This window comes from Siphateles boraxobius, unplaced genomic scaffold (genome assembly GCF_051911475.1).
Source record: "Siphateles boraxobius isolate OS27281-9 unplaced genomic scaffold, OSU_SipBor_1 18, whole genome shotgun sequence".
In the NCBI taxonomy this organism is placed as follows: domain Eukaryota; kingdom Metazoa; phylum Chordata; class Actinopteri; order Cypriniformes; family Leuciscidae; genus Siphateles; species Siphateles boraxobius.
The window spans coordinates 6,033,666-6,061,600 of NW_027508788.1; the positions used below are offsets into that span (position 1 = coordinate 6,033,666).

Here is a 27,935-nt window from a genome sequence, read left to right on the forward strand (position 1 = left end):
TGCTAGGAATGTGATACTCCCCCCCTGCAACCTGTCTTGCCCAGGGGCATACTAAGTGTCAAGCCTGTCCAAGTCAATTATCCCTTTCTCTCACTCACTCACTCCTGGAACGATGCCCGGCCCAGAATCTCATTCGCACTTACGCTCGCTCAAACACACGAGTGAAGTGTTCCAGTGAAGGGGCGTATGAATTGCACCCACAGCAGCTCCTGTGGCCATTAATACAGGTTATAATTGAAGTCAACACTACGATCTGTTCTGTCTGTACAATTCAACATTTAAAAGCTAAAATCTTCCCCTTCTTAATGATCACTGGAGCTGTAGCAGGGAATGTGGGAATGCAGGAATCAAGTGCAGACAGTGCAAATATAACATTCATTGTGTTGTAGTGATACATAAGACCTTAGAGACTGACTAATCATAATCAGACTATTTTTGCATCTTGATTCCTGCTGCTTCTTCTTTTTTATGCTAATGGGACTGTGAGGAATATTTTGGAATTTTGAGATTTGATTTACTTTTTTACAGTTTATTAATGTTCTGTCAAGTTACTATATGTTTGTCTAGCTACACATGCACTCTCAATCTATACTTCCTCAATCTATCCTTTTTTATTACTTCTGTGATGTGATGTATTTCAGTTTATATGGTGGTATTATTACTGTAATTCTTATTAAATTACTGCATTAAGTACACTAACTTTCAAAAGTTTGGGGTTGGTCAAATGTTTTGATGTTTTGGAAGAATCCTTACAAGCTCACAAAAGCTGCATTTATTTGATAAAAAATACAGTAAAATTACTAATATTGTAAAATAGTATTACATTTTAAAATAACTGTTTTCTATTTTTTATTTTTTATTTATTCCTGTGATGGTAAAGCTGAGTTTTCAGCATCATTACTCCTGTCTTCAGTGTCACATGATCCTTTAGAAATCATTCTAATATGATGATTTGCTGCTCAAGAAACATTTCTTATTATTATCAATGTTAACAGTTGTGCTGCTTAATAGTTTTGTGGAAACCAGACCAAATGCAATAATGATGCATTATTTGATTAATAGAAAGTTCAAAAGAACAGCATTTATGTGAGCCTGGTTTCTCCCAAGGTTTTTTTCTCCATACTGTCACCTGATGGAGTTTTGGTTCCTTGTCACTGTTGCTTTGGCTTTTAGCTTGCTTAGCTGGGTACATTTAATATTCAACAATATTATTGATCTGCCTTACTTAAGGTGGACGATGACGCAATTTTCTTCTAGAAGCAAACTTTGTTGTATTATTTTCATGTTATCACTGTGAAGCTGCTTTGATAAAAGCGATATATAAATAAAGGTGACTTGGCTTGAAATAGAAATCGTTTTAACAACGTAAAATTCTTTACGGTCACTTTCAATCATTTTAATGCATCCTTCCTGAATAAAAGTAGTATTTTTTTTAATCAATAATCATACTGACCCCACAATTCTGAATGGTAGTAAGACTGCTCAGCTAATTGGCTAAACTAATAGTTATTATGCTTCACAGAGAAAGCAAGTTGTTAAATTTTTATAAAAGAAACATTATTTTTCTTTGAAATAACATGTGGATAAACCATGCACAATAAGGCAAAGAACATGTATTAATAAAATAAATGGTGCCAATTTTAACTCCATGTTTACTTAAATCACTCAGCATCAAGGAGGTGCCTAATGATTTCAAACGTTGACATGTTGTTTGTTGTCCCTGAACTGTAAAAATGAAATGCTCCTTACTCTATCCATGTTTGACATAGTTGAAGACATTGCCACAAATCACTCTGAATGAGTAAACGCCATTATGAGCTTTAATGCAGTTCACCGCAGCTGCTTCATATTTCACAGTCTTTCCCCCCTTGGGTCCTTGATCACGCTTTTTTAACCACTTACCATTCCTCACTCCCACCCGCTTCCTTTTCTGCCTCCCCTCCTGCCATTTCTGGGCACCTCCACTCTCCAAAAAGAAGAAAAACTGTGTTTTATGAGTTGAAGCCAGTGGAATAGGTGATAGATGGTCATTTATCCAAACTGTGTGCTCAATGGTGTCTGAGTTTGTGTTCACTGATTCTGTGATTGTTCTGGCTGTCTGATTTGTCTTCTTTCAAATCTTTTAAGAGCTGGCCAAGACAGAGTCAGTATGACTCATATTAGTGTGTGAACTCTCAATACATGAGATAATGCGAAATAAGCGGACACAAACATGAAATTCTAAGCCACAGGAGAGGGTTGCCCCTTGGATGCCATTTTGGTCTGTGATTAAAAAGTGTGTGTGTTCGCAGAGGTGTCTGGAGTGCTGAGCTATAACTCAGATGACCTTGCACTCGAATCAGTCAGCTCACCCTTCCTCTTAACACACACACACACACACAAAAACATTACTCCATAATAGCTACCCACCCACAACACTGTAAAACCTCCTCTGAAGAGAACATTCACACACAAACAATATCTTTTCTTTCTCTCTGTCAGTGTCTTTGTCTCAGGGTTTCTTTGTTCCATGAGTGAACAGGGGAGACAATGGACTTGTGAAGGATCTTTAGATATTATGTCCATTTTCAGGCTTTATAGCTGTGAAGGTAATCTCAAAAAACTGAAGACTAAATGCTCGTCAAATAAAGATTGATGTATTGCACATTAGAGACGAATGGTGTTGTCTCGGCCCCTGTGATAACAGGGGCTTAAGTTTTTCTAGGTTAGTCTAAAAACTAAAAAAATATTTTAAGGCATCATAAAAAATCAGCCAATAGACCAGCCTGATGAGGCTTAGACACCGGCAAACCATCATAGGCTGGTACAGGATGTTTTTTCAGCAGGGAAGTTACATTCTAGATTTTTTTTTTACTATTTGTTATATTTATATTTAGCTTTAATACATTTTCATTTCTGTTTTAGTATGTCAACTTAATTTTAGTTTTTTGCCAATGCAACATTTCTAATTTTTAAGTTTTTAACTTTGAGGTTTTTCATCAAATATTTCTATTTTATTTTATTTCAACTTCATTTGAATTGGTGACAACTTTTTAATAGTTTTAGTATTAGGTAACAATAACAACATTGTAGTCAGCATCATTATATTGCCTTCAAATATTTTTTGGACAAATGAACATTGTTAACGTATGGATGAGCTTGGTGAAAATGTCTGTCCCAACCAAAATGGATGTAAAATGTTGGGGGTGGGGGGGGTCATTAAAGGGTAACTAAACCCTAAAAAAGATTTTTTTAGTTAATGATCTGTAAGACTGGGACTTTATTAATGCTGTTCATTGCTTTGAGTAAATTTTTTGACATTTGGGTATAAAGTGTTTTAATTCTACAATTTATGGTGAAAAAACGTCTGAGTGCTGGTTGAACGGTGGCTACTGCAATACTGCAATTTAATTTTCCTATTGGATGTTGTGGTACTGTGTGATGTAAGCAGGCACCAGCTCACCACACGCTTGCCTACAGAGAGACTCAGGTCTCAGGTGCATCCCAGCTTACCAGCTTCCCAGCTTGGATTCCAGCTTAGATAGCTGTGTTTGTAGAGAGTAGACAGCAAGGCAGCTCATTTGAGCTGTAAAATACCTTTGCTTGATGGTTTTTGCTTAGCTGTGTCTCTTTTTTCGTGTGTTTTTTTCTTTTGCTCAAATGCACACTCAACTGACGTATATTAGACAAGTGTTTTATTGATTAATCTGAAGTCTGAGCCCTTTTGAAGGTTTTAAATAGATTTGTTAGATTCATTGCTGCTCACTTGTTGATCATAAATCTGAATCCTAAAGAACTGTCAGAAGTGAGAAGGCAACAATTAATCAAGTTATGATGGATTGATATTTAGTCAGATCAATGAAACTCAAAATAACCTAGCATTGCTTTTAGAGGGACGACAGTGGCTTGAACCAACTCGCCGCACCAAACCGAATTTGTATTCCTGTCTGTTTGAATCAAGCTTTGACTGAAAAACATTATTCTGTAATGACTGACAGAGTGGTAATATCAAAGGGTCTGATGGAAAATCAGTCATGCACTGTGGGTATATCAAGCTTTATATGCAGGCCACAAACAAAAACAGAGATTCAGTGTCACGCGTCTGGGTTTCTTGGCTCTGAAATAGAGAAGTGTGTCTGGCGTGTGCAGTGTGTATGTGTTTTGCCTCATCAATTTGACATCATTGCACTTCGTTCTCACACACCATGGGGGCATGATGACATGTCTCATCTCTAGTGGTTTGCGCGAGTTGTTGAGGAGGTGAGAGAAGCCCAGCGCTGCAAGAATGAAATGTTGCTGGTGTGAGTGCTGGGCTGGATGTGTGCCGGCCGGGTAGCGAGGAGAGTCCTCGTCTGCTGAGCTGTGGAAATGATTTCGGGTAGCAAAATGTGAAAGACATATGAGTGTTTTGAGAGTGAGAACATGTACTGTGAGAACATGTATTTTATACCTCCAGAGGACAACCGAACCAGGAGGGGTGTCATGCTCATATGGATTTTTAGTGCATCCTGGCTCCTTAGGCGAGATAAAAAAATAAAAAAACACAGTTCTAGTACATTCAATCATTTATTCATTGTATTAGTTTAAACGGCTGAAAATGGCTTTCTATATGAATGGGCGATTGAATTATCTATCTATCATCTGTCTGTCTGTATTTCTTTCTTTCTATCTATCTATCTATCTATCATCTACCATCCATCCATGCATCCATCTACCTACCTATCTATCTATTTATCTATCTACCATTCATGAATCTATCTATCCATCTATCCATCTGTCTGTCTGTTATCGGAAGAATCAGCTTTTAAAAGGTATTACAGTTTGTTAGGTGCTTATTAAAGCATTTAGTCTATTACCAGGGCTCATTTGTGGCGGCTCCTCTGAGAGATCTTCAATACGGAGGCAGAATGAGCTATAGCCTGTGAGTTGCTACATTCCCCGCAGCTGCTGTCACTGTGCCCAGTGTATGTCAGCTGTTTAAAGGGACCCAGACCTTTACTTTTAGGTCACTACAAATCTCACTCTTTCCCCGTTGTTTCTGGGTTATGTGTGGTTGTGACAAGGCCGGTGCAGAGGTGTGCTAGATGCTGTCAGAGCAAAACTCATTTGATTTATAACAGCTTTCAGCTGTGCACTACTTCATCTACATTCATAACTATTATTAAATTAATTAAAGAGCCTGTGTCCTGGTTCTGTCTTTTTCAAGTACTTTTTGTGTTTTCACCTCTTTTCATCAATCAAAATGAAGCTAAATCTACTATATTTTTTGGACAAAGTACAATGTTTTTAGACAAGGGGACAGATTTACTAACAGCTTGCACCAATGCAAACTCTGTTTTGGTGTTAAAAAATTATGTCAGGATTTACTAAAAACAAGCAGTGAAATATTAGCACTGAAAAGGGTTTTTGCGGCTGACCTTATTGCATATGCATTTGTAGCAGTTTCCCTTTCAGACGCAACATTTATGGGAGGAGAGTATTTAAATGAATCATGCAAGGTGATTTACTAAGGTTTGCACTAGTCAGTTTACTGGTATTTGCACCATTATTTAACGACCAAAAAAAGCATGTCTTGAACTCTTGGTAGATTGCGTTGGTCATTATTTAAATGATCCGGCTGTGTCTTTGTTCTTTCATTTGCCAGTAGATCATTTGCAGAACTTCCCACTCCTGTCCCATCCCAGCTTTTTTGGTTTTGCGCTCTTACGCAAATTTGCCCTGTTTAGTAAATCTGGCCCATGGTCTTCTTTGCAATCTTTCTTAAAATATATATTTTTTACCCTGGGTGCATGTTTGTTATTCACACAATGATTTTTTTCCCTTCTTCTTCTCACCAATTTCACACTATTCTCTCTCTCTCTCTCTCTCTCTCTCTCTCTCTCTCTCTCTCTCTCTCTCTCTCTCTCTCTCTCTCTCTCTCTCTCTCTCTCTCTTTGTGTCTGTTTCTCCACCAGGAGCTGTGCGAGGATCCTCACTTGTTTGTGGATGGGATCAGTGCCCATGATCTGCACCAAGGGCAGCTGGGAAACTGCTGGTTTGTGGCGGCCTGCACCAGCTTGGCTTCCCGAGAGTCTCTGTGGCAGAAAGTAAGTTAGTGGAGTGTATAAACGTGTGTATATCCTGTATTTAATGTTCCCTCTAAGCTACGACGTTGCTCCCGTGCAGATGGAAAAAGTCCAGAGATACCAAAATATTTGGGAAAAAGCTTGAGATTTCTTGAATCAGAGCTAAATGAAGTAACAGCATTTAAAATGGAGTCCGTCTTAATGTCTATTGGTTTTCAGTATGGAAGTGCAACTGTGAGAAGAGTGTGTGGAAATACTCAGCATTGATTAATTTGCAAGATAAGGAGAGCATCCTTGAATATGGAGGGCATTTAAATAATAATAAAATCAATATGTTAGATTATATGATAATTAAATAATAGTTATTATAAATGATGTATGTCATTGTAATGTAATGTGATGTAATGTAATTTATGTTATTATTATTTTGCTTGGCAACCAAAATTTAATATCATACTATATATGTCAGTCAATCTAATGATAAAATAATTTACATATACAAATATATTGTGAATAATTAATTTATGGGTTTTGAATAAAATGCAATAATGATATTTATAATTTTGATTCACTTTTCACTTGATATTTTGAATAATATTTAATCTTGTATTTTTCAATATTTATCAATATATTTTATATCATATTTTAATTCTTATATACATTGTTTATTGTTAGTTTTATTTTTGTATTTATGATTCAAAATCAAAATTCATATGTTTATATAATATATATATATATTATAATTCTTGAAAAATTATAGAATTATATAATAAATCACCAGGCTCGGATGGATTTCCAGTAGAATATTATAAGAAGTTTGTCGATGAGTTGACCCCAGTATTAACTGACGTATATTCAGAGGTACTTGTGAATAATATGTTACCTGACAGTTTTAATGAAGCCTTAATATCACTTATACCAAAATCTGGACAAAATACGATGGATGCTGCTAATTACCGTCCAATAAGTTTATTAAACGTAGATTGTAAAGTGTTAACAAAATTATTAGCCTCACGATTAGAAGGTATTTTACCTAAAATTATACACAGAGATCAGCTAGGCTTTATTAAAAATAGATCCTCGTCTGACAATATGAGAAGACTATTACATCTCATGTGGATGAATCATTCTAATCTGGATCCCATTGCTGCAATATCACTTGATGCAGAAAAGGCCTTCGATAGGGTGTAGTGGGGGTTTCTTTTTGCGCCTTTAGAAAAATATGGTTTTGGATCAGGTTTTGTGAAGTGGGTTTAAAATCTTTACTCCAACCCTAAAGCAGCTGTGATAACTAATGGAATAACGTCATCCTTTTTTAATCTATCTAGGTCTACCCACCAAGGCTGCCCCCTTAGTCCACTACTTTTTACATTAGTTTTAGAACCGCTTGCTTCAATGATTAGAGAGGAACCAAGAATTAAAGGTGTTTTTGAAGGGGAAAGAGAACATAAATTGCTACTGTATGCTGATGACATAATGCTATTAGTTAAAGACCCTGCGTGTTCCTTACCAATACTCCTTAATATGATTGAATCTTATTCTAAATTTTCAGCTGGCGTAAGTCAGAGGCTATGCCAGTATCAGCAGTGTGTTTTGCTTCCTCAGTCTGAGTGCATTTAAGTTTAAATGGATGCATAAAGGTATTAGATATTTAGGTATCCACCTGAGCCCTAATTTAGAGAATATAATGAATTTGAATATGGAACCTTTGCTACACAAAATACAGTCAAAATTAGATGGTTGGAAAAAGATCTTGTTAACTTTATGTGGAAAGATTAATATATTAAGATGGTGATAGCTCCACAGTGTAATTACATATCGGGATGGTTCCCTTTCAGTCGATAACGTCGGACGTAGTCGACGCCGACTGAAATGGGATCTCGCTAGAGAGCCTGTCTTCTTCGAGTACTATTGAACGAGCCAATGTAATTGGCGTGCGTGATTCGCATCACACACTCCGCCCCCGCGGCGCGGGTATAAATACGGAAGTGGATGCACGCACTAGTTGCCTTTCGCTTCGGAGCCGATCGTTTGATGTCTCTGAGAGTGCTGTTGTCTACAACGAGCGAGTGTGTCGGTGTTCTTCAGGAAGACTCTCCCAGTGCTGGTGTTCTACAGCGCGAGTGCAGCGGTGATCGCGAGCTTTGAGCTCTCAACTGCTGTTTTAACAGCAACAAATTTCTAAATGTTTGTGTGTGTTGATGGCTGGTTAGAGGGCGGAAAAGTGAGTGCTTCACTGTTTCAGTTCTCTGTTCAGTGTTGCCGCGGTCATTCCCCTGTGTGCTCCGGCACTGGTGACGGTCCTATTTTCTGAAAGAGCAACACGGGTGCGTTTAAGTCTTTTTCAAGATGTCATTCCGCCCGTGCGTTTCTGGGTGCGGTCGTTCCCTGTCTCTCTCTGATGGTCACAACTGTTGTGTCACGTGTTTGGCTTACAGCACGCTGAGACAGCTTTTGTGGACAGCTCATGTTTTCTCTGTGGGAACATGACTGTCGCAGTGTTGAGGGCGAGACTCGCCTTCGTTCGCGGAGAGCGAGTCCCCATTACCATGCCCCACCCTCGGGTGCTGTGTGGGATGGGTGACCGGAGGATAGTGTTGGATGTCCCGCCCGGTAACCATTCCCTGTGGGCTCCTCACTCCTCCCTTCCACTGCAACCACTGGAGCCTCCTGTGTTGTCTGCTGGTCCATCTGTAATGGGTGGGCCAGCGGTTTCACTCGGGGCTCCCCTGGAGGACAGGACGCCGATTGCAGCATCGGAGGGTGAGCTGACTTCTAGAGATGATGACTCGGCTGCATTGTCTCCCTCCGGGAGTTCAATGTTGCCCGAGCCGGATCCAGAATTATCAGCTATGCTGAAACGGGCCGCCGAGGCTGCCGGGCTCGAGTGGAACCTCCACCGTGTCCCGTTCAGTCTCGGTTGGAATCTGGAGTTTGGTATCTTGGGGCGGGCTGCGCGGGTTCTCAGCTCGCCGCCCCAGTGCCTTTCTTTCCCGAAATGCATGGAGAGCTTATCAGGTGGTGAACAGCATCTTTCTCTGCCAGAAACTGCCTGACTAGCTTTTCCCCCTCATTACCCTTGATGGAGGAACGGTGAAGGGTTGCGAGGTGTCCCTCCATTGGAACGGTCTGTCGACACAGGTGCACCTGTGTCCGGCGGCCGCTGCCTTTTGGGGGGATCCTCGTCCCCCCCCCAAGGCCTGTGAGTTTCGTCTGTTCCGACGGGCAGAGCTTACAAAGCCTGTGGGCAAGCCCCTTCCTCTTGCGTGCCATGGCGTTGCTGCAGGCTAGGGCACCCATGGCATGCACGAGGGTAATCCAGACCGTGCGCTCATAGGTGAGCACCGCACTGCATCCGACCTCACCCTCCGGGGTACGGGTGTCGTAGCGTGCGTGATCGGTCTGGCGATGTCCACCTTGGTGGTCCAGTAGCGCCTTCGTTGGCTCAGCCTGGTTGGTATGGCGGATGCGGACAAGGTTCGGTTCCTGGTCTCCCCAATTTCCCAGGTTGGGCTGGTCGGCGACGCGGTGGAGAACTGCATCAAACAGTTCTCTGCCGCTCAAGCGCAGACGGAGGTCATCCGGCACATCCTGCCCCGGTGGCCAGCTGCTGCCTCCACCCGCCGCCGGTGGCAGCTCCTCCGCCTGCTCGTCGCCGTGGGCGTTCTCCGGCCGCCGCTCCTGCTGGCCCTCCGCAGCAGCCTCCACACAGGCCTCAGCATGGAGCCGGCCGCAGTAGAGACGCCCAGCCCGCTCCAGGCGCTGCCAAGCCAGGTGGCAAGCGACAGCGAAAGCATTCCGGAGCGGGCCGCCCAGGAATGGATGAGATGCTCTTGGAGTGGCACGATCACTCCCTCCCCCCGGGTGAGGGCCGGGTGGAGCCTTTGTTTGTGTGTGTGTCTGTTCCGCCGCTGGCTCCCTAGAAAAAAAAAAAAAAAAGCGGAGCAAGCGGTACCCACACTTCAAAGAGAGAGCAATTTCATCTGTTCCTGGGTCCCAAGAGGGCCAGTCTGGCGGGTGTGACCCTGTATAGCCTTACACCCCTCAGCTCCCCCTTGGTCGCCAGCAGGCAGCTTGGTGCGTTCGAGGACCCGGTCATCCGCCTTCTCACGCGCCCCCTGCCGCTTGTGGAGACAGGTAAGTGTTGCACAGCACACTAACACCACTCTCTCTACTTGGCTGCCCCACCTCAGGCTCGGCTACCCCGCTCAAGTCAGTGATAGTCATCACATTAGGTGTTGAGCAGACGTGCTCCTGAAAATTCAGTGATATTCATCACACCGAGTGTTGAGCAGTGCTCCTGACTTGTGCGTGCTTATCTTATCCTGCTGGCGAAGGATTTGATATAGCCGCTCCTCCAGCCGGTACGAAGGCCAGTTGTAAACTCGTTCTTCGTGCTACTAGGTGGTGGGTCGTGACCATCTTGGCCCAAGATTGGTCTGCAGCTTTGACCTGAAAGACATGTGCTTCAGATCTCTACCTCCCGCACCGCAGGCCATCCTGTGTGTTGCGTCTAAGGGTGGAGTATCAGTACAGTGTCCTTCCCCTCGAGTGCTCCAGAGCCCGTTGGGTCTTCAGGTCAACTGGAAGGGAGTAATCTCGCCCACGGGCTGAGTATCTCTTTTCTAGTTTTGGAGAGGTACTCGGTCCAACATGTCTCTCCAATGAGAATGTGTTCAGCTGGTGTTGAAGTGAGAAAGGGTCCCACTGAAAGAACTTTCAGAGGCTCCTGGGGTATATGGTAGTCGCAGCCTTTGGCTCCCTCCATATGTGACCGCTTCAGCGCTAGCTTCACGATCGAGTCCCGAGGTGACCGTGGCAGAGCAGCTCACCCTGTGTGACTATAGTTCATCCCGGTCTGCTGCCAAACCCTCTTCAACAGAGGGGCCATGTACAAAGGGCGTGTTTTAACGGGGGCCTGGGCGACCCCCGACTACACGGGCATTCGTGCCTCGAGTTGTTAGACATTGCGACCGTTGCGCAAGCTTCCCCTGCATGTCACAAACTCACCCGTCACCTCCTCCTTGGAGTCAGACGCTTCTGAGGGCGCCTTGTTCCACTCCTCCCGCTTACTCAATCGTGCCGCCATCGAGCCTCACGACAGTTATAGCCAGAGCAAGTGGAGACTCCATCCCCTGGGTCCGGCTGGGTCATGACCATTCCGGGGCTGCTCAGTTGCCCCCCCGGTTTTATTTTTCCGCCAGTGTTTGGGTAAACCGAGCGGACTACCCTTGGACAAACACTGGGTCTCAGCTGCCCCAGGGGCCCGCAGAAATGCGTTTAACCCCAGTGAGCCTTCTAAAAGTGACTGCGACTCATGATCGCCTTGCGCCTGCTCAAGTCAGTGAAATCATCACTCTTCATGTTGAGCAGAATTGCTCCTGAAACTCAGTGAGGTTCATCGCACTCAGGTGTTGAGCAGCAATGCTCCTGTAGCTCTGTGAGTTCATCACAGGTAGCTCAGTGAATTCTTCACACGCAGTGCTGAGCAGAAATGCTCCTGGTGCTCAGTGAAGTTCTTCGCACTCAAGTGTTGAGCAGAAATGCTCCTGCAGCTCAGTGAGTTTATCACACTCAGGTGTTGAGCAGTAATGCTCCTGAACCTCAGTGAACTTGTCACACTCAAGTGCTGAGCAGAAATGCTCCTGTCGCTCAGTGAAGTTCTTCGCACTCAAGTGTTGAGCAGAAATGCTCCTGAAGCTCGGTGAGTTTATCACACTCAGGTGTTGAGCAGGAATGCTCCTGAAGCTCAGTGAACTTGTCACACCCAAGTGCTGAGCAGAAAATGCTCCTGAAGCCCAGTGATCTTCACATGTTGTGTTGAGCAATGCTCCTGTCTTTTGCGCCCGTCGCTTGCACCTACGTGCCAAGTCAGGAGAGGAACAGGTCTTCATAGTTGCCCCTTATTGGCCCAACTAGACCTGGTTCCCTTCAACAGCCTTCCTGACTTCCCCTGAAAACTCTTTCGGGGACGGGGCACGATGGCACACGCGTTCTTCCCCCGGGCGGTCTTACATCTGAACGCGGAGGTTCAGGTGGCTATCACAAGAACATGTGATAGTTACCATCACTTCTGCGAGCACCCCCTAGAATTGGGTAGGTGCTTACGCCTTTAGAAGTGGAACCTAGTCGTTGAGTGCGTCTTCTCTCCAGAGGAGATCCTGAAAGCTTTCGATCACTTCAGTGCTCTCTTTCCTGCAAAATGGGTTTCAGTAGGCTGTTTTCCTTCACCCTCAAAATGATGTTGCCTCGGTGTTTAAACGACGCTCATCGTGTTGCAGAAGTATGCAGAAGCACGTTCTGATCGTCAGGTTCCTGAGGAGCAAGGTCTTGTAAATCCTTGTGTCCCTCTTTATCCTCTTGGGCCTTGTCCCTGGTGCGACTGCACTGCAGAGACCGCCCCTGAGCCACTGCAGGCAGTGAGTTAAAAATTCTGTTATATCAGTTCTCCTGCTCGCGTGGTCTCTACTAGAGGGTAGGGACTTGCTCGCTTTCGGTCAACGTATTGTGCCTGGAGTCTGGGCCGGCTAACTCTCACAAGCTGAGACCCCGGCTCGGATTGTGCCCAAGGTTCCTACCTCTCCCGTAATAGGAGCAGGTGGTGAGCCTGCAAGCGCTGCCCTGGAGGAGGCAGATCCAGCCCTGGCTTCTCTGTCCGTTCGCTTGGACGTGTACAGAATGCAAGTCATAGACCTCAGACCAGCTCTTCAAATATCTGTCGGAATTCAGCAGAGAGGGAAGGCTGTTTCCATGCAAAGTTGCACTTAGTGCTTGCCTTCATTTCGGCAAAGATCCGAGATGCAACATGTCCACTTAGGTGTTGAGCTCCTCTATGATGAGTGTAAAGTGCTCCGCCTGGGCGTTGACGATATACTTTGCTAAACAGATTCTAGAGTTGGGGGCTGGACGACACCTAGTTGAACCGCTGCTTCCCGTGGGCTCCCTTCTCATGAAGCCAGTTTCACCGTGAGCCCGGTTCAAGTGTCGGCTTGCTGCGCCATTCCCCTCCTATGGACTGGATACGTGCGCCTTTCTACTCCAGTTGAGTTCCCTTAAAATTGAACCCTTTTGAGTTCCTCCACACCCCTCCGACGTCGGACGTGCGGAACGTCTGGTGTTAGGCCTACCACTCGTAAGCAGTGTGGAACCTGTGTTAGGCTGGGTCCATATGTTGCGGTCCCTTCGGTGACCCCATATGTGTATTCTTCCACGATACGGCTCCCTGCGGTGAGCCCGTGTCTTCCCTCAGCAGAGTCTCTCTGCCGTCACTGTCCGGTGTGTCTCCCCCCGTCTTAGGCTGGAGCCACCCCAGTGACATTCCATATGTTAGACTGCCCGGTTTCCGCCCAGTTCATATGTGTATTCTCCACATTACCTCCCTCGGGTTGGATGTGGCTTCCGCAGCGTCCCTTCCTTCCAACGTACGGGGAACGCTTTCCCAGTGGTCCTGTAGGAACAGCAGTGACTTCCCTGGCCTAAGCCCTGTCCTTCCCCGCCTTAAGTTTGCGGGGGCATCAGGAGGCTTTGGTTTAGGCACTGGAAGGTGGCAGCGTTAGTGGAGTGTTCAATGGTTGATCCCATTTCAGTCGGCGTCGACTACGTCCGACGTTATCGACTGAAAGGGAACGTCCTGGTTGCGTATGCAACCCACCGTTCCCTGAAGGAGGGAACGGAGGACGTAGTCCCCTTGCCACTACCGCTGGACCACCGCTGACCCCGGGTTACTCTCGGCTCCTCAGCGAAAAGCAACTAGTGCGTGCATCCACTTCCGTATTTATACCCGCGCCGCGGGGGCGGAGTGTGTGATGCGAATCACGCACGCCAATTACATTGGCTCGTTCAATAGTACTCGAAGAAGACAGGCTCTCTAGCGAGATCCCATTTCAGTCGGCGTCGACTACGTCCTCCGTTCCCTCCTTCAGGGAACGGTGGGTTGCATACGCAACCAGGACGTTCCTCTAACTATGCCTCACCAGATATATAAACGATATAATGTTGTGATTAAGAATTTTTTGTGGGAAGGGGAAAAAAAAACAGGATTGGCATTAATAAGTTATGTTTGCCCAGAGATAGGGGAGGTTTAGCATTGCCGAATTTATAGCTCTATAAAATAGCATTTGAAATGTCTAAGATCGCTAGACACTGGGGGAAGATAATTTAGATTTAGATTAGATTTAGGGTATTAAAGGGTTAGTTCACCCAAAAATAAAAATTCTGTCAGTATTTACTCATGTTGTTCCAACCCCGTAAGACCTTCGTTCATCTTCGAAACACAAATTAAGATATTTTTGATGAAATCTGAGAGATGGATCATTCCTCCATACTCTTCCATAGGCTTCTTCGGGGATTGAACTTGCCGGCCTCGAAAAGTTATTAAAGACATCGTTAAAATAGTCCAAGTGACTACAGTGGCTCAATCTTAAGTTTATCAAACGACGAGAACACTTTTTGTGCGCAAAAAACAAACAAAATTAACGACTTTATTTCAACTATTCATTTCCTTCTCTGTGGGCCTCGACTCAGTTCACCAGTTTAACAGCGTACGCTTCTGTTGTTGCACGTCACACGCATCACACTCATGACCAGCGTCGGCCAATAGTGAGCCTACGTGTGACGTAGCTCTATGCAATTAAACTAGTTTAACTGACTAGAGGCCCATAGAGAAGAAAATGAATAGTTGAAATAAAGTCGTTATTTTTGTTTGTTTTTGCGCACAAAAAGTAAATTCGTCGCTTGATAAACTTAAGAATGAGCCACTGTAGTCACTTGGACTATTTTAACGATGTCTTTAATAACTTTTCGGGGCCTGCAAGTTCAATCCCTGAAGAAGCCTATGGACTAGTATGGAGGAGTGATCCAGCTCTCAGATTTCATCAAAATACCTTAATTCGTGTTCCGAAGATGAACGAAGGTCTTAAGGGGTTGGAGCAACATGAGGGTGAGTAAATACTGACAGAATTTTCATTTTTGGGTGAACTATCCCTTTAAGAACATGCATGTAAACCCGCTCACTGATCCATTATACTGTCACACATGCGTTTTCTTTCTCAACTGTTTACGTTCACTTAAATTGTGAACGTTCAAAACATAACTGTTTATGTGAATACTCACCAAGACCAGCATTTTGGTATTATTTTGTGTGTATTTAACTTTTTAAGCACAATGAGCAGGGAAAATTAACTCAATTTAGTACTTTATGTGCTCACACTTTGGGTTTGAGTAAAATTATGCACAAAACGTGCAATCCCACGCCGAAATTCAAGCCCTGTAACACCAACAATATTCATCTGGAGCAAATTAGAAGAGTTAGAAGAGTCGGGTTTGTGTGTCAACTCGCTGCTGGAGAGATCATGAGAGAGCGAGAAAGTGCTGCTGGTATTGTGTATCTCTTCTGCGGAAAATAAATATTGGAAACGTTTCAGATATTTCAGTATCGATATGTATAGAAAAATCAGTATTGTTGACAACACTACATTGCACTTTTATTTATTTTATGTTTATTATTTCAGATACCTTTTTAAAAGACTACAATTGAAAAATCTATATATTAAATATAAAATTAAACTGGCCAATGTGGCTAGTAGGAATGACTATTACACGCCACTGCTCAAATACACCCGCATTTGGCAGGAGTTGTTGTCAAGCCTTGTCTGTCAAAATATCTATATGTTATATCTTATATATTGAGTGTGTTAAGCTGTAAGTAAAACAGTCTTTATGAGCTTTATTAGCAGCTGTAAATTGTAGGCTGCCATAGGAGCTGTGTGCTCTTATTAGAAACCATTACCTGATGATGGTTAAACAGGGGAGAAATCTGCTCACCTGTGGCTTCATGAATGTACACACACACGCACACACACTCACACACACACACACACACACACAAACTTTGTAGTCCCAGCCGGTACTACTGTAAAAGTATTTCAGTTTCTGTTTGTAGCTTTGATGGTGGTAGACGGGTAAAGAGTGCTATTGTTTTCTGAGCTGTTAATTAGTCATAAATGTTAAGTTTCAGTCTCCCTGCATCCTCCCCAGGGTGTGAGGTGTTTTCTCCTGCCTGGGGAAACATTTCCTCTCCCCTAGAAACACATCACCATGAAGGAGATGACTTATGGGCTTTCCAATGTGACTACTCTCCCCCGTCCTGCCATTTGTTTTCCTGACAGGGTCGGGCATTGATAAATGAGAGTGTGTGTGATACTATCTATGCCCTATGTCTTTGCAGTAACCTTTTATCCCACCCAATCACATTCACTCAGTAGGGATACATCATCAAGGGCAGCGGCTCGCAACCATGGGGCCTCAGCAAACTTCCAAGGCAGACACAAGATAACTTCAAATAATTTAAAACAAGACAAAAAAAGCATTCGAAATAAACCAAAACAACTCAAATTTAATTCACACCCTCAACTTTTCTTTAAAGAACCAGTACTACCACAGTCTACAAAAACCTCAGGTAGTCTCATTATAAAAGTGTAATTTCTAAATCTGGAGAAGTCTTGTAAATGAATAAAATCTTATAACTCCATGGGCATTTGTATATATTTTATAAATATACTTATATATTATTATCATTATTTTTATTATCCTTAAGTTAATCCTTATCCAGAAAATCATGAACAACTGGAAGAGTCATGTCGCTTTCAAATATTGTTGCGGAGATTGGGGCGCCTTGGAGTCAAAAAGATTGAGAACCACTGCTCAAGGATACTGCCATCATAACCCAGTAAAGTTATTTGCATCAATTATTCAATGGATTAATGACTACGACTACTAAAAGCACAAGTTTTGCTTTTATTCATGAATAATTTCACAGTCACAAAAACAGCTAAACATGAACAATCAATCACACAGAAACAGGTCATCAAACTGCATAAAATATTCAGTTGCATAAAATATAGGTCTTTAGGAACATAATTTTATGGTCTAACTAATTAAAAGTACTGGGTCTAGGTTAAGCATACCGATAAAGCTATCGTACCCTTCAGGTTCTCTCACTTGGAGATCTGGAATTCAATGGAGCAGTCGATGCTCTCCGGATTCAAGCCGTCTTCAAAAGCGAACAGGAAATACATCACCTTACGGACTTTGGCCAGCTCGGCTATCCTCTCGCCGAACTCCTGGGCATCAGCCTCATAGCATTGGATGAGATCGTCGTCTGTGCTTTTCCAGAAGAGCCCTGTCGGTTCGAGGAGCTGGCGGGTCATGAGATAGGTGAGGTCGGGCGTCCAGAGCTGGGAGGTGGCAATGATGTTGAGGCGGCCAGGGGTGGACATGCGGATGTTCCAGCGGATGAAATGCAGGGCCTGTTCGGAGAAGTCCAGGCGGTAGACGTGCTCACTGAGCCTCAGTAGACGCTCTCCGTCCTGGCGTTTCTGGCCCCGCTGCTGCAGAGACTGTGCGCGCAGACGCATGATCTCTGTCAGCTGTATATCAGGGTTGAACATCAACTCAAGAGACATGTTCCTAGTGAAGATGTTTTGAAACCTGACTGCAAATTTCTTCTCCTTGTTTTTTTCCTTTTTTTTTTCTTGCCTAGCCGAATTAGGCTTGTCATGCACCGCGTGACCTCCTCGGCTCTCTGCTGATGTCTTCTGCCGTGTAAGTGCCACAATGAGCCTTTGCGCCCTGAAACCAACTTATTTCACACTGGGAGTTTTTGTTTAGATGTTTGTTGCTCTCGGCAACAGCAGTGCCGGGTTCAAGAGGGAATTTGAGACATCTGTGTTTGCTACATGTGTGTTTGTTTCACATTCACCTTTCCATAAAGTTTACCTGGAACAGGAGCTGATTCTGTTAAAGGTTAACAGAACTGTGTGCTTCACCTGCTGTCAGTATCACAGTGTCCAGATAATGGACCTGCTCCTCTTGGAACAATTACCACAGAGGTGTACTTGAAAATCTAATCTCTGTACTGTCCCAAAGGACTTGCTCAGGATGAAAGAGATGTAGTTCTGCTATACAGTCTCCAAATCACCCTAGTGTCCTACCCACAATAGACTTTAACATTGAGGAAAACCTGCATCTACCTGCATTTATGAACATTTAAAGCGATAAGCAATGATCCATTAAATATTACACTGAATAATATTGGAAATTCATCTGGTTTAGTGTTCATTATTATACAGATTTTTGGTGTTATCATTTTTTTTTTTTTTTTGAAGAAAAGATAGTTTAAAATTAGTCAATATTTTTTCATGTCATATTTAAGTAATTTTATCCATATTCCTCTGACTAAAATTAAAATTATTTAAGTCTGCGGATATATTTAGGTATAAAATATAAAAAAAATAGCATTCACAGTAGTTGACAATAAAATAAAAAGCACACTAAAACTAAACTGAAAAAAAATACATATATATATTAATAAAATTAAGAAAAAAATATTAAAATGACAAAAGCAAAACACATTTACTAAGACTAAAATTAAAATTAAAACTGTAAATATAAAAATAAAAGCAAATTAAAAATATTAATAAATACTATAATAGTTTATAAATAATAATAACTACACTAAAAATAGGTGTGTGATTTGTCACCACTTCTAGTAAGCACTACATGTCATTTCTGTGTCTTTGAAGGTTATTCCAGACTGGAAGGAGCAGGAATGGGATCCAGAGAAGGAAGACTCTTATGCAGGAATATTCCACTTCCGTTTCTGGCGGTTTGGGGATTGGGTGGACGTGGTGATCGATGACCGTCTCCCCACAGTGGACAACCAGCTGGTGTACTGCCATTCAAATGATAGCAACGAGTTCTGGAGTGCCCTTGTGGAAAAAGCCTATGCCAAGTAAGCAGTTCAGGCAGCAGACAAATTAAGAAGAAATATATACAGAAATTAGCATTAAAGTGTGATGACAGTGATGCTAAATTCTTTCTCTATACCAATCAAGAGTTTATGGTTGCTACGAAGCATTGGATGGTGGGAACACGTCCGATGCCCTGGTGGACTTTACTGGTGGCGTTTCGGAACCTATGGACCTTCTTGAGGGCCAGTTTGCTCAGGATGAAATCGGCAGAAACCAGCTCTTTGAAAGAGTGCTCAAGGTCCATAATCGAGATGGCCTTATCAGCTGCTCTATCAGGGTGAGAGATACAGATACAAAGTCTGACTATATTTACATTTTATTTTATTTATATATATATATATATATATATATATATATATATATATATATATATATATATTAGTACATTTTAATTAAAACTTATTATTATATTTATTCCCATGTTAATACATTGTGGAAGCATTTTTTGTACGTTATTGTGTCTCTCGTGTCTCACGTTTGTCAAGATTTGTATTCAGACACTCATCCATCTATTAATCCGGCCATCCATAATTTTTTTCTGTTCTCATGTATTTTCTTTCATAAAAGTATACTTTCTCAAAGTCAAAGCAATCTCTGATTGTGTGTGACTTGCTTTCCAATGGTCTGTGAAACTTCATCTTCATAGATGAAAGCTTTTTTTACTATTATTATAAAATATCATAGAAAATGCCTCTTAATACTGGAGTCCACTAAGAGAACTCCATTGTGTGTTAGGCATCATTTAGGATTCAATTTAAACAGCATTATCTGATGTACCAGACAGATTTGTAATTTAAGCAGATTGTTTGGTGTTCATAACAGAAGCAACTTTATCAAGTTTCACTTTATGTTCAGGGCTTTTGTTCAAATGTGCAAGCGAAAATGGCTGTTTGCACTTATGTAAAAACCTCCTTTTTATACGCAACATAGTCCTTCGATGTGACTCTCCGTCCGTCCTTCCAACCTACAGTAGTCTTGATAATGTCGACACAATTGATTCATGTCACATAGAGCTTACACACCAATACATATTGTCAGCTTCATTTGCACAGCAAGGCCTCTGCTCATTGGAGTGTAATAAATGGGCGTGGCTTGTATCCTACTGATTAACATCTCTTTAATTCACTGTACCATGAAATAATGGCCCATGTTTTCATAATCTATAATTCACAGACAGTGATTGTGCTTGCATTCTAATCAAGGATAACAATGATTATGCTTTAAGATAGACTTTATAATGTCAGGTGTTCAGCAAACTTACTGAAATTTGACCTTCGTGTTCAGGCAACCACAATAGAGGACATGGAGGCAAGACTGGAATGTGGGTTAGTGAAAGGACACGCATATGCAGTGACTGACGTTCGTAAGGTTCGACTGGGACATGGCCTCCTGGCGTATTTCAAGTCAGAAAAGCTACAAATGATCCGCATGAGGAACCCGTGGGGCGAGAAGGAGTGGAGTGGACCCTGGAGTGACAGGTGAGACTGCACCCTCATGGATTGGAGGTCATATAGCATCTAGACCATATCGTACAGCAGGTTTCCCAAACTGTGCTCCATGAAACCCTTGGGGGGTTTTGAGTTTACGAAAAGCTAATAATTGATTGATTAATTCATTATTTAATTAATACATTTTTTTATTTATTTTTTATTATTATTTGTTTACCTGTGTTTCATGGGACCATTAACCGACATCAGAGAACCGGGAACATGCAAATGTACTGTCAAATTATTGAAATATTAGCTTAAAATCTCAGAGGGTACTTCAAGTAAATATTGATTGTCAAGGCTGACAAAAAGTTTGGGACTCATTGGCATATGGTGTCAACAATAATCAACAATGGCTTTTTTTTTTTTTGCCATTTTTATAGCAGGAAATGTTGGGAGATAAGTTGCAAGCCAGACTCAAACCCAAATTTCCCACATGAGTGCCAAAGCTCAATGTTTCAGAGCACTTGTTTTACGATGTGGCATTTTAATCAGACTTACACATCTTCCCAACAGTCAATTCTAAATAATCGCTACAAAAACAGTGCAAGCATATTCAGAAATGATTTATCTGTTTTACCTTTTCTACTCTTTTTGCAGTATTGTGCTATACATCGTCAGAGACTAGAGAAAACCATTTCTCTCCCTCCTCCTAAGATGATTTTATTATAAATAACACATAGCCAAAGTGTCTATTCTTATCGCTGGCTGGTGTGAAATTGAGAAATCAAGCAAGGCAGGCTGGTATAAAATAGCAAGCGGCTGTGATTGAACGCAGAGGTCTGAGGGTGTTTAGACATCCACCTCCTTTCATTTAAATAACTGTGTTGTCGCTTGTTTGATGACACCTACCCTATATATCCACCACTGTAGCGAAGAGCATATTATTAAAATGGGGCTGTGTAATTGGAGAGAGGAAAATCTTGACAATCCTTCTCATCACTCTTTGTTGAAGTGCTACAACAGTCAGGCTTATATTGGCCTCTGAATTATTTACTGGCTAGCCAGAAGAATCTTATTGAGGTGAAAGCAATCTTTCTTAACATTTGTGCTTGATGAATTATTTATTGAGGGCTTGATTAGAAATACCATACTTAGTGACGTGCTCTATTTTTTCACAGCATTCTAGAAAATCTTATGCTGGGTACACACCAAAAGATAATCGGGCTGATTTTGTGCCGATTTCCCCCCTTCCATCCTAGCTATGTCCCGATTATCTTAATGGTTCTACAGATTATTTTATCATATTTTCCTGTGGTGTGAGGTGTGTTAAGAGTGTCTGAACCTGCTCGGAAGAACGTCGGAGCCGCCTCGATCGCGAATCAGATCAGAAATCCTGATGTGTGGGGGGAACCCCGAGGACAAACGTGCGCACACTCTGTAAATGATCACATGAAACGTAACAATATCCAATCAGAAAGCGAGATGATGGAAGACGGAAGCCTAATGAACGCAGTCATGGCGCAGCACAAAGTTAAATTGATGTTGACAGCAGAGATGGAGGATCAGCTTGTTGATTTGTGGCAACAGCACGAATGTTTGTACAATGTGGACAAGGAGAAGAGTTGGTCAGAAATAGCTTCTGCAATGTTATTACCAGGTAGCTAACCCAATAGCACCCGATTTTTTGTGTGTTTGTGTGTGTGTCTGTATATGATTGTGTTCTGGCAACCTACATAATGAGGACCCATATTTAATCAAATGTAAAAATGCTGAAAGTTTTCTGTGTTGTATAGTTTAGGGCTAGAAAATGTAATTAGCTCAGTATAAAAACCATTCCATATAAGGATAGGTGTACCTGTACACGTGATGTGTGTGTGAGAGAGAGAGAGAGAGAATTATAGGCATATTGAACTATAAATCAATACTATATAAACCAAATAAATACTATAGTTAGCTTTTTATTTTTAGAAAAACTATGGTTAATTTGTAGTTATCATGGTTTAACTACAATATCCATGTTTTATTTTTTTATTTGTAGTAAAACCATGGTAAATTTTCGTAAGGTGAGAGAGACAGATTGATTAATTGTGCATTACCACAAACTTTTATCTGAGAAGTACACTAAATTCCCACCGTCTCCACGACTTCACCCAAACCCTTTTCTTTTTTTCGCGTAAATTTTCTGTGAAAAACATTCCAAACACTATAATCACAATTTCTTCCAGCATATCATTTACCATGCTTATTCTGAGGTCTCGTGAGATTTCCTGTGTTCACAGTCGAGACTCTGGTTGAAAATCTGTTTGTGTGTGGTGTGCTGTCTTTGCCACATCATGGCACACCACACACTATAGTAGCAAAACCGTTAAATCTAGGATTTTTCATCCTCATGTTTGTGGTCTATCACTTTTTGAAAATCGTATGAGATGTAAAAAGTCTTTTGGTGTGTACCCAGCATTAGTTGATGGTTATGGACACAGGCTGTTGTCAGTGTATATAGTGCTGTCGTGTGTGTATCTTTATTTCTCACAGTCTGGTATACGTCAAGTAATTACTGGTCTGTTTTGTAGCTCAGAGGAGTGGAAGAAAGTGAGCAAGAGTGAGAGAGAGAAACTGGGCGTCACTGTTCAGGATGATGGAGAGTTTTGGTGAGGCTTGCTCTGATCTTACCTTCTAGATCAGTCTAGATCACTGTCTCTGATCAGATGGGTTCCAAAAGTTTAGACCATTGTTTATTATAATAAAATATTTATTATATTATATTATATTATATTATATTTAACACTTCACAATAAGGTTAAACTCATTAACATTCAATACTTCATTAGGTATCATGTAGTAACAATTACATTTTTTACAGCATTAATCTAGATCAATGTTAATTTATTTATAAAAATACTATTGTTGAGAATTTATTATTATATTATATTATTTAATATTTTACAATAAGATTAAATTCATTAACATTCATTACTCCATTAGGTATCATGTACTAACAATGAGCAATTTTTTTACAGAATTTATTAATCTAGATTAATGTTAATTTATTTATAAATATAATATTGTTTAGTGTTTATTATATTATTTAACATTTTACAATAAGTTTCTATTCATTAACATTTGTTACTCCATTAGGTATTTATGTACTAACAATGAACAATTTTTACTGTTTTGAATATTTTGAAAGTAAAATATGACAGGTGAATATGGATCATTTAATTTTTAATAATGAAAATGTGTTTGACATTTTTTGAATTGAAATATTCACAGCTTAAATATTCAACCATGTTGAATTCCAGCCCATAAAAATGCAAGCCCTAAAAATAGAATGCATTAAAATGTAAGCATGGTTAATGCAATGCATATTTTTTTTCAAGTTGGGCAATTCAACAGGCTATTTTGTTTCAAAACATATGGCATTATTTTACTTCCATAACTGCATCACCAGGATGAACTTTGAGGATTTCTGTCACTACTTCACCGACCTGATCCTGTGTCGACTGATAAACACATCTTACTTGAGCATTCATAAGACCTGGGAGGAGGAGGTGATGAGGGGCTCCTGGATCCACCGAGACGACCCGCTCCGCAACCGCTCCGGAGGCTGCATTAACCATAAAGCCACTTTTTTGCAAAACCCACAGGTCAGTGTGCCGGTGGGAATGTGCCTTGTAAAATGTTGTTCTTGTCCTGGAGGCATTAAAGCTTGCAGGTTTCATTGGAGTGAGATATCGCATGTTTCTGCCCACAGTATGTTTTTGATGTGAGAAAAGTGGAAGATGAGGTGCTGATCTGCCTGCAGCAAAAGGAACGCAGAGCTACTCCCAAGGAGGGCAAAGGCGAAAACCTGGCCATTGGATTTGACATCCATAGGGTACAGAATTACATGCACACATAAATATCTTTATTTCACATTCCAGCACATTACTAGCCTTCATATCTGCTGGTCATATTGTATAAGAGACTAAAGCCAATGCTATAAGAATGAAAAAAAAAAAAAAGGTATTTTATCAGTCCATGTAATATTTCTGTCTTCATTAAGCCTCTTTCCAACCACTAGGTGGAGCTGAACAGAAAATACAGAATGCACACAGCTCAGCAGAAGGTCGCAGGGTCGATCTACATCAACTCTCGCTGCGTCTTCCTGAGGAAAGAGCTTAAGGAGGGGCGTTACGTCATCATCCCCACAACCTTTGACCCTGGTCAACATGGAGAGTTCCTGCTAAGAGTCTTCACTGATGTGCCTTCAGACTGCAAGTAAATTAGTTTTCTGAGAAAATCACTGAGAAATGCACTGCATTGTCCTATTTAACCCTTTGCCATATTATTGTTTTTCGTTTTTTTCATTTACAGTTTCAGTTGAAATATGTAATACAAAGTGGACGTGTACCTGGCAGTGTTATTTTACTATTATTTATATTCTATTATAGTTAGTGATAAACCAAAATTAAAATTCTGTGCCGAAACGGAAAAATTCAGGATGCAAAGTGACTTTTTTAATGTATTTATTTGATTTTTTTAAATAATTGTATTAATATTATACTTTTTGATTAATTAAAATTTTTGGAAAATGAAAATTTATTTAAAGGGGTGGTTTACTGCTTTATTTCTTTGCATGATTGTGTTTATGGGGTGCAATATAACATTTCTTCGTGTTGTTGTTTTTTATGCCTTATTTTTTATAAATTTCACCTTTATTGTAAGCCGCTTTCTCCTCTGTCATTTGAACGACCGTTTGACTTCCTGATTCTATGAAACCACTCCCTCAGAAACAGGCAATGGGCTCAGATTGGTTAGTTTGGCCGGTGTATTGCAATTGGCTAAACTGCGTAGCGCACGTTGTCCGGAAACTTCACGCCCATTACCTTTACAGGCGAAAGTTTCATGTGCTCCTGTCAAATGTAAATAATGGTGTCAATATCAGTTTGAGCCAGAATCAGACCCAGAAAGCGGCAGTGAAGAGAGTCAAGCAGAACCTCCCCAAACACGGCTCTTACAAAACATTTCTGAATGGTACATTTTTGTATTATTATTATTCTATTCTACTATTATTATATAAGAATTTCGATACGCTGTTACTTGAAAATGCTACTGCTGCTTGTTAGCTTTTGAGATTTTCTCCTGATTAAATATTTAATATAACTGAATAAATGACGGAGTAATACCGTTTTTTTAAAGTTATTGTTTTATCGATATAATGAACAACCGTTTATCTATTCACAAAACTTAGTTTACTCGGTGTATCGTTTTCTTTAGGTGTACATGTGGCAACTGTGTTAAAATGCCAACAGAACGTGAAAACATCTGATAACAGCAGCTGAAGTTTGCTGTTGCGATTACATATAATTTTTTGAACTTAATACACGTTTGTCTTATATACACACAAAATAGCATCGAACTAACTGGCTACTATAAACAAACAGCGTTGGCATTGGTTTACGTTCTTGATCAAATCGAAAAATTACGTCATAAAGTATACATGGAAAATACATTTACAAAATTAGAACATAATTACAAATTCAGGTCCAAAATGTTTGTACGCATTTGTTATAGACACACGAAATAGCATAACTAAGTGGCTACTAAAGGCAGCGCTGGCATTTGTTTACGTCCTTGATAAAAACTAAAACATTACGTCTGAAATTACACATGCAAATACATTTAAAATGATTAAGTCTTACTTACTGGCTGTGGCCCAACAACTGTTGCCTCTGGTTTTAAAGTTGGAACTGCTTCATGCTTTAGTAGCAGTTTGTTGTTGAATCCGGCATTGAATTTGTGGAGATTCTGGAAGCTGTCTTCCGTAAAATGCGCAGCACAGAGAGCTAAATTACGCTTGTAATTTTCAGGAACATAATCAAACATAAATTGTTGCCATTGTTGACGAACTACAGCGTCCGTAGGAAGCCCGAACACAGGAGACCTGACAGCTGGGTGAAAATAACACACTTTCGACGGCATGGCTACTACTCTCCACTATAACTCTTCCGCTTCGACAAAGCCGCAGAAATATGGCCATGCCCCCTTTTTTGCATATTCCGAAGGGAGGGTTGATTATGGGTTAGTTACGTATAAAACCCGGGAGTATCTCGTTGTAGTCCCATTCGAGTCGTTTTTGTAGGCAAAAAGACGATATCTCTGCTTATGTTGAACTTTCAGCGCAGCAACTTTGCAGATACTGTTCATGCACCAACAGCAACATTACACACTATTTAAACTGAAAAAAATGAAATCGCAATCAACCACCCCTTTAATAATCAACACTCAAATAAAACTGAGTTTAACACACAAAAAAAGATTGAACATAAGACAAATTTATATCAACATTTTGATAATAGAATTATGTTTCTACTCTAATTTATTGGTGAAATACAAACAATTAATGATGGCTGTAATAATTTGTTTTCAAGACAGATTTATTCAAACATACATTAAATAATGAAGTTATTATATAATGGATATGTAATTCAGTACATATATAGCAAATTGCTTTTCTCTAGGGTTATTTTTTCTAGCTACCTAGTGAGTTTATGAACATTAAATAGCTTTCTTGATGTAACTAAATCAACTTCAAATGTAACATAAGGTGACATTTTATAGCCTACAAGCTGTTTTGACGTCTTTCCCTAGTTGAAAACTGATTGAACGATTACATGAGACAGAATTAATTTCGGTAATTTGTAATGTATCTTTCAGCATAGCTTCTGGTGTTCACCCATGTTTATGCTTCTTGTGTTTCTTGGATGGCAGGCGGCCTGCTAATGTTGAGTGAATTTTTGTTCATGTGTCAACAGAAAACAGCACAGAATAACATATTTAATTTAAGAAACCATATCATTACCGATTCAAATCAAGAAATTAATATTGTCAATCCAAAGCTAATGTTCACACTGCTGACGTGTTTAACTGTTGTAGCTTATCCACGTGATGTGTGCAAAATAGACACTAAACACAGTCAAAATGTGCCATTGGAGAAGCGCTAATTAAACATCTGTTTCACTCACTGATTTCTGCTCTCCAAAACCGTTTCGGCCCGAAACTGAAAATAGCTGTGTGTGTTTTTTTCGGACCAAAATTTTTGGTAGCCAAAATTTCGGTAGCATCCCTAATAACAACACTGGTACCTGGCCAGAAAGACTCATATCATTCCTGCTTGTGTTTCCTCAGAGAATTAACACTGGACGAGCCTCCTCAGACATGCTGGACTGGAATTTGCGGCTACCCTCAGCTGGTCACCCAAGTGCATGTGTTAAGTGCCGATGGCTTGCAGGGCCAAGATGCCAATGGAGGTATGCCTACTATTTCTATATAAGTAACAAATATATCCATATATATATATATATATATATATATATATATATATATATGGGCTTTCGCACCGGGTAGTTAGCTAGCCACCAGGGCAGTCCCCCGAGAACTTCACCTTGGGCCATTTTCCTGATTGCATTCGCACCGCCAGTAGGAACTTCGAAGTTATATAAATGACTGGAGGATTTGATGATGCCGTGATCGGAGCTGTGTTTTTGTTGTGTGTCGTGGGTTTCGTGATAACGGAGTTATGCGATTGAAAGAGCAAAAAGGAGGGCTAAGAGATGAAATGTCCTACGACAACTTGCAGTGCTACATATCGAGGCTGAGAAAAGAACACTACC

The 27,935-nt window shown here is 41.1% G+C and overlaps 2 protein-coding genes across 2 annotated transcripts in view; one reads left to right on the forward strand and one right to left on the reverse strand.

The window, feature by feature from the left end:
• Positions 1–27,935, forward strand: part of capn5b (calpain 5b) — a 39,825-nt gene that overhangs the window by 8,700 nt on the left and 3,190 nt on the right. Inside the window, exons 3-11 of the mRNA XM_077233061.1 lie at positions 5,934–6,065; positions 18,626–18,834; positions 18,938–19,130; positions 20,138–20,331; positions 22,854–22,931; positions 23,732–23,927; positions 24,035–24,157; positions 24,344–24,540; positions 27,451–27,572. Coding sequence (XP_077089176.1) covers positions 5,934–6,065; positions 18,626–18,834; positions 18,938–19,130; positions 20,138–20,331; positions 22,854–22,931; positions 23,732–23,927; positions 24,035–24,157; positions 24,344–24,540; positions 27,451–27,572 — 1,444 coding nt within the window. The remainder of the gene's footprint in view (positions 1–5,933; positions 6,066–18,625; positions 18,835–18,937; positions 19,131–20,137; positions 20,332–22,853; positions 22,932–23,731; positions 23,928–24,034; positions 24,158–24,343; positions 24,541–27,450; positions 27,573–27,935) is intronic.
• ompb (olfactory marker protein b) lies at positions 17,039–17,506 on the reverse strand. Its single transcript, XM_077233062.1, has one exon. It carries the CDS (start codon positions 17,504–17,506, stop codon positions 17,039–17,041), a length of 468 nt encoding a protein of 155 aa, XP_077089177.1.

Bases quoted from the DNA above. Each gene is read 5' to 3' on its own strand.
- ompb (XM_077233062.1), bottom strand. From the start codon at position 17,506: ATGTCTCTTGAGTTGATGTTCAACCCTGATATACAGCTGACAGAGATC.